The sequence below is a fragment of the Typopeltis vanoorti genome, chromosome 17, assembly GCF_054136105.1.
Source record: "Typopeltis vanoorti isolate ZY-2024b chromosome 17, IOZ_Tvanoo_1.0, whole genome shotgun sequence".
Taxonomy (NCBI): Eukaryota; Metazoa; Arthropoda; class Arachnida; order Uropygi; family Thelyphonidae; genus Typopeltis; species Typopeltis vanoorti.
The window spans coordinates 49,840,993-49,854,559 of NC_143565.1; the positions used below are offsets into that span (position 1 = coordinate 49,840,993).

Genomic DNA, 13,567 nt, shown 5'->3' on the forward strand with positions numbered 1-13,567 from the left:
GTCTCCATAAAGAAATTAGCCAAGGGTGGGGAGAGTGGTGAACCCATGGCTGTCCCCTCTATTTGTTTGTAGAATTTTCCCTGCCAAACGAAATAGCCTGAGTTCACTGTGAACTGAAATAGGGCCGAGATATCGGGAGAAAATTTAGCTTGGATTAGCTCTAAAGTTTCCTTGAGTGGGACATTTGTGAATAAGGAGGAGACGTCAAAGCTGACCATTATGTCAGTATGTTGGAGTGTAAGGTTTTCTATGCTGGCTTTGAAGTGGGCTGAGTTTTTTATGTGTGATGGTGTGTTGCCAGTATAGTGTGTGAGATCTTTGTCCAAATGTTTAGCTAATTTGTATGTGGGGGAATCAATGCCATCCACTATGGGACGTAATGGCACATTTTCTTTATGTATTTTTGGGAATCCGTAAATACGGGGGGGGGGGGGGGGTATAGAGTTAAACGGCTTTAATCTGTTGGTCACTTCTACAGGCCAAGAAGTGACTTTCTTGAGGAGCCTGTGAAGTTTTCTGATTTGTGAGTTGGTGGGATTGTAATTGATAGAGAGGTAAGTTGCCCGATCTAATAGAAGAGCATTAAGCTTACCTTTGTAGTCCTTTTCGTTAAGTACTACAGTTGCATTTCCCTTATCCGCTTTGGTGATAACTAATTCTTTATTATTCCTCATTTCCTGTAGAGCTTTAAATTCCTTGTTGGATATGTTGGTTTTTGGTGGTCTTGCTTTGGAAAGGACACAAGATACATCCAGTCTTACACTGTTGGTGACTTGATGTGGAAGGTGGCAGATTCCCCTTTCGATCTGGATCATGATATCCCCACTAGGTATTTTTCTGGGAGTAACGGCGAAGTTGTGGCCACGTGAAAGCGTGTTGAGTGCTTCAGGCTGACTGAAGAAAGGTTGATTACGGTGTTGGAAGCAAGTTTTGGATTGACGATAGAATTCTTTTTTAATTTTTCGAATTTTTTCATCTGTTGGCCTCATATTTTTTCAAATTTTTTTTCGGCAGCGGTACATGAGATGTCATGCAAATTAGACCACAGTTCGTGATTTAAAGTGCACAAAAGTTATCTTCAAAGGCACGAATAGCTTAGTTAATTTCCAATAAGAGAAACCGCGTGGCGGTGATTTGTTTGCGAAGCAACGTGTAGCAAGCACGGTTATATATACGGAGAGCTTTTTGCGAAACAAAATGGTGCTTGAATTTTACACAGTTCGGGATTACTTTATTATCCTGGCAGCGTTTACAGGAATAAAAAGACGTTAGCTGATTTTTTTTTTTTTTTTTTTTTTTAAGTATCTGTGTGAAATACTTTGTTTCATTAAGGTTAATTACTATGGTTATCGTGTAATTTTTATTTATAGTTATGCCACAGGTACCTTTAAAGATTATAATTCAAATATGCAGATTTTTTTGGTTTGCTTATGCTTAGGTAATGGATTAAAACAAAAGCATAATTTTTTTTATCTAATATAATAAATTGCATAAATACTTTGTAACCAAGCGAAAAAACTATTTGCAGCTGTTATGCAACTTCACACAAACTTATATAGGAAAATACGTGTAACACCCAAAAATTTTGCATTTTGTGTGAATCTCATCTATGAAAGATTGTAAACTAATTATACATTTAGTATCATGAATGAGGTAATAAACAGATAATCTGGGACCGCCTACCCTAGAGACCAAACATGGTACATTGGTCTCTTAAGTAGGAAGAGGAGCTTGATACTTCATCAAGCTTCTGCTTGGTGAGGGATCAAGCCACTTCAAACCAGTAAGCAAGGTCTCACACTGAGTTACAAAATCATCTACCACCTTTCATAAATATCCAAGTAATAATGGGATTCAAACCCACAGATTGTTAGTTGGGGTTATACCATCTGTTCAGTTGACCAGCTAGACATTACATTTAAATTATATGTGAATATATTTTTTGCTAGAATGTAAAAAATAAAATAAGCCAAACAGTAATAATGAAGATTAAAAAGGCAAAATAGCTTTTCAAAATGAAGAATTTGTTAAAACCTCAATACAATATAATGTAAGTAAAAATTAGGCATTTAATAGCAAAAGTTAAATATCAAAATACACTCCCTTTTATGAAGTATAGATAGAAGTGTGAATATTTTTAATAAACAGTTAAAATTATCTCTATTTAATGTTTACTTTTACATACCAAGGTTCTGTTTATATGTTGCATTCCAACATGAGTCAAATGATTGTTCCACAGCACCAAAGTCTTTAGACCTTCACCATCATTTACTATCTGCTGGCAGAGACCATCAACAAGGTGGCACAATCCTAAATCCTATATTATAAAAAAAAAAAAAAGTATTATATTTTAGTGTGAACAAATGAATAGATGAAGAAAAACGTTTATGTAATTAGTGTAACATACAATGACACTAAATATAATAAAGACCTAATGTGAGGCAAAGTTAATTAGCTTCCTCCTCTCCTGCTTCTATCACATAAATCTGAAACATGCTTCATATCTAGTACTCATTACACAACTAACTAGATGCAAGAGTTTTTTCTTCCTTCAAAATAACCCATCTGGGACAAAATATACTGATTTTTTTTTTGGGGGGGGGGAAGAAACTGTGATAAAAGAAAGGCTTGCCAAGTGGTTAGTGTATCCGCTCTCCAGCCAAAAGGCTGCGGGTTCGAATCCTGCCATGGCATAGATGTTTGTGATTGTCTGTGAAACTACTAGTGGTGGTAGTGGGTGGAGAGAGAGAGAGAGAGTTGTAGAGTAGGTGCCCTCCCTCGATGAGCCTTTGGACTTCCTGGAAGTGTCACGTAATAATAATAAAGTCAACTGTAGTCTCACCTATCAACAGGTGCAATGTTATTCACAATCTCTCAATATTTAGCCTGCCCATGATACTAAATGTATGATAGGCCTACAACATTTCATGGGTTCACATTATTAGTAAAAATGCTAGCTATTAGTTTATGGAAGTTTTTTCACTTGGCTATGCTACTAATTATATATTGGGTTTTATCCTTTATCAAAGTGTAAGCAAACAAAGTTTGCGCCTGAAGTACTTTCAGGACTGGGACAACTCGTGGTAAAGGTAGTGGCCCTTCCCTTAATGCATAGCAATATACATGTCTGCAAGGAGATGTGTTTTGCATTATTGGAGATACTAAGGCAAGTGATGAGAACTTATACCACCTTTACCACGAGTTACCCCAGTCCTGAAAGTACTTCAGGCGCAAAGTTTGTTTGCTTATACTTGAATAAAGGATAAAAACCCAAAATATAGTTACCAGCTATTAATTGTTTTGTAACTAAATTTCATCTTTTGTTGTTGTTGTTGTTTTTTCATGGAAACTGGGAAAAATGTTGTAATTTCTAATAAGTTTAGATAAAGAAAAGCTATTACCAAGAGTTCATGTAAAAAGGATGAATTATTATTACATGAGCATCTCCATGAAATTCCCAATGATTCATTATTATGAGGCTCACTAACTATTATTCACACAATACCTATTATAATTCTTTTTTTATCTCATTCACTAACAGAGCACTCGTAAATGACTTATGGTATCCATTCTACTCATTTGCTACTCTTTAGGAAAAAGTCTTGCTAACAACACTCCCAACACAGGCATGACCTCCCCCCCACACACACTCCTTTTTTACGATTATGATTATTATTTTATTTTTTATTGGGCCTATTCATGAGAGGTTGGTTGGTCAATCTATAGTACATTAGTACCATGTATGGGAGGAGCTTTGAGAAAGGAGTAACCTTTCTCAAAGTTGAAAAAATAAAAAAATTGCAGCTTAGGTCGCGTGTATTCGAGAGATACATTCATTACTAGTATGTACTGAAATGCAATAAAACTTAAAAAAAAGAACACTACAAATATAATACATGATGGTTTATTTATTTTCAGTTACAATCTAGAAATTATTGAACAAAGAAATAAAAAAAAAAAAAAATGTAACAAATACTATACTGACATCGGAGTTCGTGGTATCTCTCAAATACAATTTACTATCAAATATCACTTTCGCATTCGACTCAATTACTCTCATCAATCGGACTCGAGTAATGTTATTCACTCATTAGCGAATTAGCTCATTCGCTGAATCTCTTCAACATCTGATGTTGAAGATCCAAAGTATGATCCAATCGATATATTTTTCCAGCCATTTTCAACGGTAAATTAAAAAAAAAAAAATTAAACCAATACTATACTGACATTGGGGTTCGCGGTATCTCTCAGATACAATTTACTATCAAATATCACAAACCTTTACATAACAAGTGTTAAACTAAACTGATGGCATAAACAGTGCGGAATATCACTCGTAATATATGTATGCATAGCTAGTCATGACCTCCAAGCTATAACTGGATATGTGTAAGAATATTTATATTAAAACAATTTGTTTGTGTCTGTCAGATCAGCCGCGACCTCTGCAGGGTTAAAAGTCTGTGCATTGTATTCTTTGGGAAATACATGGGAGGAGAGGATGTTCTAGAGTACAGCAGCAGGAATGAAGGAGGAGGAAGAGAAACTTGTTCTATGAGTATGGAGTTGGACTGTGAAGGAGTGTTGGATGACAACTGCACATGTTTCAACAAATTTGGTAGAGAGAAGGGGAATTATTGATGCCAGTTCTGATGAACATTTACCATGGAAATATTTATAGAAGATGCATGCAGTAGATACTAAATGCCTGTGAGAAAATGGTTGGAGTGAGTTTGTAAGAGAAGAGACATTTATCTGTCAGACTACTCTCTCTTGGAATTTTTAGGAGCTCTTGGGGGGGGGGGGGGGGGGGGCACACTGCCAGAGATATGTGAGAAGTTCTTGATGGATGGGCAAATTTGTGTTTGTACAAATTAAAGTTAATAAATGTTCAGAAGTAAATTAATGCCTTGTGCAAGAGGATAATATTTTGGAAGCTGAGGAGGCAATGGTGGTTGTAATGTTTATGCCAGTTTATGTGTTGATGTGTTTATTACCTCGATGTCAAGGTGATCCCAAGGAGAGAGAGAGAATCTCATCTTGTTTAGAGATTTGGTGTTGTCCAAAGGTAAGGGTGAGAAAATATGGATTTTTTTTGTGGAAAAATAAAGCAGGACTGTGTACTGCAGCATTGAAGTTGACAAGGTTGTCCAAGCCCATTGAAGAATGGTTTAGATCTGAAGTGGTTGCTGCTCTGTGGGCTGTTTGTTGCAAGGTCTGTCAAGTGAGAAGGAGGAAGGTAATGTACTGTCATCATTGAAGCTGTGTATCGGATTGATGGTGAACTATAGAAGTCACTGATGTATAGAAGAAAGAGGAAGGGTGAAAGGACAGAACATTGTGGGATCCCAGCATTAGTTACATAGTTAGAAAATAGGAAACCAGCCACCATCAAATGCAATGCGTGTCCAATGAGAAAATTGACACCCTAGTTGCAGAAATCACAGGACTGTTCCAAGTGGTGGGAGCTTACTTAATAGACCCTTGTGTGAGACCCTGTCAAAAGACTTGGAGATATTAAGTGCAACCACTCAGGATTTGTCAAATCTTTCGATGTATCCAGAGATGGATGACATAGGTGAGCACATCCCCTGATGAACGACATCCATATGGAATCCATCCTGGCAGTTGTTTATTAGTTGAGTACTTTAGTGTAGGAGTTGGGTATTGATGGTTCTCTCCATTACTTTGGAGTGGACTGAGGTGAGAGAGAAAGAGATTGGGTGGTAGTTTGACAGTAAAGATTTGCCACCCTTTTGGAGAATAGGTGGTACATGGGCTAATTTCCCCAGTGTAGGATAGATGTCAGTGGAGTAAGAGAGCATAAAGAGGCAACATAGAATAGAAGCCAGCTATGGAGTGCAAATCTTCAGGACAACAGGAAAAATGCTGTCATGGCCAGGGAACTTTCTGTTATCTAATTTACACAGGATTTTTCTGATCACTTTCTGGTGAAAGGTAAGTGGAGGCATTAAGTATTAGGTGTTTGGAATGGTTGGGGGAACATTTACCAAAATCATCTATCCAGGCATTTGAGGAAAAGCATGATGCCAGGAGATGGACTTTTTCTGTGGGTGACGTAGTGGTGGCAGCAGTGTTGGGCAAAAGCTGTGGCCAACTGCTTTGGCAATAGACCAAAATGTGGGCAAGTTTCGTGCCCAAATGGGCACGATGCAAGTTTCCTGTTTTTGGCTCTTTGGAAATCAGTTTTTGATGTATTGATGATTTTCTTGCTGTTTCAGGCTTTGGTGTAAGCAGTGTGAGAAGGCAAAGTTCTTGTTGATAGCCAGTTGTGGTATGCTTGGTTCTTTATTTGTACAGCCTTAGTACATCTTTGGAGAACCAAGACTTATTTAAGGGATGGGAATTTATTGAGGAATGGGAAATATATGCTTCCATTCCTGAAAGGATTACTTCAGCGATGCATTTAGTGCATATGCTTGGGTTGGAAGGACGAAAGCAAAAATCTGACCATGGGAATAAAACATAGAAATCTTGGAGGTCATTCCACTTAGAGTTCTTATAATACCAGACAACTCTTGGTTGAGAATAGCTTTGTGGGTGTTGCTCAGTGGAGGAAGAGGTAAGCACAAGGTTGTGGTCAGAATTACCTATGGGGGATACAATTTGCCCAGTATATTGAGGGGATCGCTAGTGAGGAAGAGATCCACAGTGTTTGGAGAGTGGTTGGGGCTATCTGCCACTCTGGTGGGCAGATAGCCCCAACCACGTGATGACAAATATCTTAGCATCTCTACCCACCTGGTATGTGCAGTTGGAGAAGGGAAGCAGGTTGGTATTCTGGATGTTAAAATTGCTGAGGAAGATAACCTCACTGCTAGGAAGGAAAGAGCAAAGAGAGATTTTCAGCCAAAGAAGATCACAGTCAGAAGATTCTAAGCTCAGTGCTCTCCAGCATGGTACATCATAGCGAATATATGCACATATACTACACTTGAGCCAAAAGGAGTTTAAGAGTGTGTATTTGGAAAATTTAAGATGGGTAGTGCTTGCAGAGGCTGAAATTTGGATTTCTGTTAGGAAAAGCAGGTGTGGTTTTGAAGACTGAAGGTGGAAGTGGACACTGTGAGGTTGGAGCTGAGACTACATATATTCATAAAGTGAATCTGAAAGTCTCTGTGGGGTTTGTTGTTAACCAAGCAGGTTTCCTATGCAGTATTTTGGTTTTTACATTCACTATTAACAGCACTCAATTTCCACACTAGTATTCCACTTTTGTAGTTGATATTCCATGTTTCGTCACCACTCTGAATGTATTTTTTCTTTTCACCTCAATCGAGTCATGCACAGTCGATACGATGAGGCTATGAAGCTGGATTGTATATTGGTAGCGGGTCATTTTATGGTGAAACGCTGATCATGGATCTCTACTAGCTTGTCTTCAATAAATTTTATTTTGTTAGAGAAGGTTTCATCAATAGCAGCAAGGTGCTACTCGACGAAAAACTTTCATCGTGTTTTTTGGTTGAAGATGAGACCACAAGAAGTTTATATGCTTATTCTATGATTTTTAGGCTGTGAGCATGAGACTGTTGGTAACAAAAATCACATAGCAGGCCTTTTTTGGTACCTGTGATGTCTAGTCTACAGCTATCACACTTGACAGTATCATTGGATTTATTGCTGCTAATTGTCTGGGCTGCATTAGATACGCCTGGAACACTCTGCCATCGTTGGTCTTTGTTTCCAACATCTTTGCTTTTTGCAGAAGGCATTAGCAGGTGCTTGCACATGCTGATATTATAGGAATAAAAAGACTGTTATAACAGTACACATAAAGGTACTTGCAGGTTTCTCAGTGGTATTAATCCTTTTAACAATTCCCACTGCAATTGTTAATTTCGCCAAGTGAAATTTATTTAGGAAATCATTTTTGAAAATATAAAAAGGAAAAGCACATGTTTAAATCAACTTATTCCTAAGCGCCAACAAGCAGTGATCATGTATTCACATATTCCTGTCATATGTTAAAAAAATTCGTATATTCACAAAAAGTCAGAAATTTAGAAACCCTGCTGTCTACGTCACCTTGATTAACTATTATCAGCAAACAACTGATGATGCAAAAAATCTTTATGTGGGCTTTTTTTAAGTGAAGGTGAGTTAGCTGAATTCATACAGAGGTAGAAAGGTTTTTCTAAAATTTAAGTTTTTCATCCTGCGTGCAAGCAATTCGACCAAGAGAGAACAAATGCAATTTAAAGATAAAAAAATACTATCGGTGATGAGCAGTAGATGGTGGATTAAGTAAGTAGTGAAGATGGCAAGTTGTGTAGTCACATAAGCTGTACAGTAGAATAGAATGTCCTCTTTTGATGAGGTGTTGGATTCTTTGGAAGTATGATATAATTTAATAATAAATAATTTCTGATATCATTTATGTACAAATTAAACAGTAGTGGTCCAAACACTTGATGTGGTGACGATCACTTGCAACACAGTGATCGTCACCTGCTTTCTTCTGGTTTCTGCTCTTCCAAACTGTCCATCAGCCACCCTTGTATCCATATTACGCATCATATTATTCCTATATGTTCCAATTTATGTAACAGAGATCCAACTAGTATTCTGTCAAATGGTTTTGCAAAATGCAGCAGTATCATCATATAGCCATTCCTTTTGCATGACTCAACTGTCACTCTATTATAAAAAAAAAAGTAAGTTACCAAGGCATGAACAGACTCTTTAAGCCTCTTCATGCTTCCCCCCCCCCCCCCCCCCCCCCATAGGGTATCACATCTTTATCTACCACTCTTGAATTCATTCTTTGATCAATTTTTCCAATACTTTTACCACCACTTCCAAGATACTGATTGGTCTATAATTTTCTACTACAGTCTACGACTGCATCCATGCAAAAGAACTATTTTGTCCTCCTTCCATTCCCTTGAACTTTGCAGCCAGGACTTAAACAATTTAGTCAAAGGCAATACCAATTTCTTTCCACATTCTCGTAGTATGCTCCTAATATGTGGGCCGATATCTCATGGCTGTATTTGCATTGAGATTCAATGTAAATACAGCCTCTATTCCCATATCAGTTCTGAAGAAAAGCCTTTTAAGAACCTTGTGTTTAAATTTAGAAAAAAAAAAAAAAACTGTTCATAAGACCAATTTTAATAAATATGCCAAATTCCACATAGTTTCACTTTGTTTTTAGCAACTGGTTCCAATTTTAATTTTCTAGAACTTCTATTAATGTTCCCAGTAACTGAATTTCAAAGTAGTGTAGTCATTATAAACTATGAAAAGTGTCTTAAGATAATATCAGAAGTATTTTAAAGAAACAAATAGCCAGCTGGTATTAATGTTATAGTAACTGTTTTCATATTTTTTGATGAAGTATTATTAATTTCCTAATCAATATAAGGAAAACAGTAAAACACATTTCACATCTGCAATCAAAAAGATTGTAAAATTCATTACTCTTAAAGAATGTATAAACACTTAACTGTCAGTCAGTAAACTTTTCATACTAAATATACATTAATTACCTGGATGTGATGTTGCATCCCTGAGGTCGTAACTGTTACATAATGGAATGTTTTTAGTCATACTATAAGTGTGGAAAAGACAAATGTGGAAAGGTATAAGCACATTTACCAGTGCTGCCTACCATGGAGAGGCTGCTGACATAAACATGCATTATAACTTGGATGAAATTCTAACATTTTAAATTATAAATGCCATGTCATGATATTATTATTATTATTATTATGCGACACTTCCAAGGACTCACCTAAAGATTTGTTCTTTAGATGATTTTTCTATAGAGAAAAACAAAACAAATCTTTAGAGAAGTCCTTGGAGGTGCATTCTAAGCATTCATTCTGCAAAGTAATTATTAACTAGGATTATGAATAAAAAAACAAACGAAAAACTTTTTAAAACTTGAATAGAGGTGATTAATTTGGGCTAAACAAATAACTGTTTCATGATTATCCAAATAACATACAATCACTTAACAATAACAGTTATAATTATACAAAATTAACAAATAATAATAATAATTTTGGGTTTACTTTTTTCTGACAGATACAATATTTATGTAATTATATAAAAATTATATCTGCTTATATTGTTATGTTACAAATTTGCATATACCCACTGATGATTTTTTTTTTATGATAAAAAATCATATGGGTTCTAAGGAGTGGTAATATATGAAGTCAAGGACTTCATAATATATGACATATAGCTTCTCTCTCTTATATTCCACCTTCATTTTCTTGTGGTAGAACCTGTTATCACAAATGAGGCTCTGGTGGGTATCGGCAGTATAATCAAAACATCCACATGAGAGAATGCTTGTGTATAATAAAACCATGTCTGGATGCTGAACTAGCAGCTCTACTACCAGAATAGAAACTCTATGAGCTAACAACCCACAAGTCTTCAAAAATTTAAATACTGTTTTCAAGTTGGATAAATGCAGAAATCAGGCAGACTCCTTGGTATCGACTAAAGTTTGGAAAATTAGGACACGAATTGATTGGCCAAGAGAATATTAAAACACTCTATCAAACAAGAAAACTAGTGCAACTAAGAAAGAAGATGAAAAAATATGAAATTGAATTATTGGGGGTTAGTGAACTAAGATGGTATTGGTAGAATAAATTTTCCCAATGGGAATGTGTTTCTTTATTCAGGGATGCCTACTATAACTAATATACATCAATATGAAGTTGGAATCCTTGTGAGCAAAAGATTTAGTCAAGCAATGATTGAGTGGGAACCCCATTTCAGACAAATAATAACAGTAAATATTAAAACTAAATTTGGAAGGCTAAGAGTTTTATGTGCTATGCCTCAACTGAGAATGCCTCTTTAGAAGAAAAAGAAAAGTTTTACAGTCTGCTTGATAAGACCTTGATGAAGACATATGGTAATGAGAGCATACTTCTCATTGGTGACTTTATGCTCAAGTTGGTAGAAATAATGAGGGGGGCTGGAGAAGTAATGAGCAAGCATAGTTGGGGAGAGAGAGAAATGTAAATGGTGAAATCTTGGTGGAACTGTGTGGCAAATATAAATTAATAATAGGTAGCACAATCTTTCAGCATAAGCGGTGCCGGATTTACGTATAAGCTAAAAAAGCTACAGCTTAGGGCCTCGCAATCTGCCGGGACCTCAAATAAAAAAAACAAAAAAAAAACAGCTGATGTAATTTAAAACAGTAGGGGCCCTCTGCGTTTTGTATAGCTTAGGGCCTCAGCAAGTCTAAATCCGGCCCCGAGCACAAGAGAATACATAAAGTAACGTCAGTATCACCAGATGATAAAACACAGAATCAAATAGATCATAATGACATCATCCAAAGGTGCAGGAAAATGTTATTAGATGTCTGAAATAAAAGAAGTGCTGATACTGTCTCAGATCATCACTTAATAATGGGGTCTATGTAGTTACATATTCCAAAAAATCATCCGAGAAAAACATTTAATAGGCAGAAATTTGATATTGCTAAATTACAAAATGCTGAAGTCTGTAATGAGTTTAAAAGAAAGTTAAGGGAAGATATGGATATTAATTTTGATGGATTAGATGATATAAGGAATAATGATATAGAAGCTAAATGGAAAAAGGTAAAAAAATAGTCCTTAATGATATAGCAGAACATGTTTTAGGATATGCTAAAAGAAAGAAAGAGAAAATGATTATCGGCATGCAGAAACTTGGAGACTAGTGGATGAAAAGGGGAAAAAAAATAAAAAATAAAGCTGAAATTATGTGCAAGAAATACTCCCCAAAAGGAAAACGAACTTAAAGATAAATATAAGATTTTAAATAAAAATGTTAAGAGAAGTGCTAGAAAAGATAAACAGCAATGGTTTGAAGAACTGGCATCGAGGGCACAACAAGTTGCAGACAAGTATAACAGTAGAGAGTTACACAGTAATATAAAATTATTATAAGACTTTCTGGAGAAGTTGCAAAAGAATGTCCTAGTGCAGGATCTCAATGGCAAAATTCTAGTGTAAAAAAAAAAAAAAAAACTGGAAAGGTAGAGACAACATTTTAGTCAAATCTTGAACAGTAGCAGAGAGAGAGAGAGAATATAAACAAAATAAAAAAAGGAGTAGATGAATTAAAAACTGATAACAGCCTACCATCTAAATTGGAGATAAAAAAAAATGATATTAAAGAAATGAAAAATGGGAAAGTGGCAGGACATGATGGTATTATGTCAGAGGTTCTAAACTCTGACACTACAGCAATCATAGATACGTTCTACCCACTATTTCAACATATATGGGAAAAAGAGACATTCCCTAGGGACTGGAATAAAGGAATAATAATAAAAATAGCAAACAAAGGAGATTTAGGAAGTTGTAATAATTGGAGGAGCATAAACCTGCTGTGTGTCATTAGCAAAATTTTCTGCGAAATCATTCCTTCAAGAATCTTTAATATTTTAGATGAGGGCATTAGAAGAGAGCAGTCTGGTTTTTAGGACATGAAAACCTTTGATTCTATTGCTAGAGATTGTGTGCATGGAATGCACTTCAAAATAAATGAATGCTACAGAAGATAATAAACCTCATACAAGAAGGACATAAAATTCCAATGCCAGGATGTGACAAGGATGTCTGCTATCTCCATTATTATTTATACTGGTGCTAGATCATGTTCTGGAACAGACAGCAATGAAACATGCCAAAGGAACATCAGAAAATAAATAAAACTTTGGATGATCGAGACTATACAGATGGTGCAGATGGTGTATGTGTAATTGCTCACAGACATACAGATATCCAAAATAAACTAATTACATTAGAAGAAGTAATTCTTGTAGATAAACTTCTACGTTGGTATTACATAGCTTTTTTTTTTAATTTTTCAGGAAATGACAACATATACTAGAATATTAATTAAAAACTTTAATCAATATCTTTCTATATTTCAGCATTATATTATCATCTTCAGGAATTACAAAACAATAATATGTGCACACAGGCACTAACACTAAGAAAATGAGGCTGAAGAAAGGCAATCAAATATTCTGACTGGTTTCATGTTAAAATTACACGGGACAAAATTACACAAGGAAGAAATTACACAGGGAAGAAATTACATATAGATAAAAATGCACTAAGAAAAAAATACATAAATTTGAATATTCACACCGAAGTTTTTTACTTTAGAGTTTTTAAATTTTCATGATAAATTTTATATTTATTTTCAGATAAGAGTTCCGTTAATTTTGAAATACTTTATAAGACCTACCTGTTGACTTTAATTCGATTAAAATATTATTGGTATTTTGTTGTCAAATTAAACACAAAAACTTTCTTAATATTGCAAAAATTACTTTTATTTTAAAAAATAATAAAAAACAAACACTAAGTCATATAAGCTATACAACGTAAAAAATCCAATCGTCTATTACAGTCATAATTTTGTACAATATTTGAAATACATTGTTTTAACGAAATGTACCTACGACATCCTGGGTTTCGTTAAATGCTGCAAATAGTTTGTATGGTGTAAAGATAATTCTTCTAACAATGTTATCCAAAAATTTCCAAACAGTTGGATGGGAACT

General features: G+C 35.3%; 1 protein-coding gene across 1 annotated transcript in view; it reads right to left on the reverse strand.

Moving 5' to 3' along the window:
- LOC150097377 (uncharacterized) overlaps positions 1-13,567 on the reverse strand; it is a 327,966-nt gene that overhangs the window by 119,711 nt on the left and 194,688 nt on the right. The window contains exon 8 of the mRNA XM_090407657.1: positions 2,186-2,317. Within this exon, the coding sequence (XP_090263783.1) occupies positions 2,186-2,317 (132 nt within the window). The remainder of the gene's footprint in view (positions 1-2,185; positions 2,318-13,567) is intronic.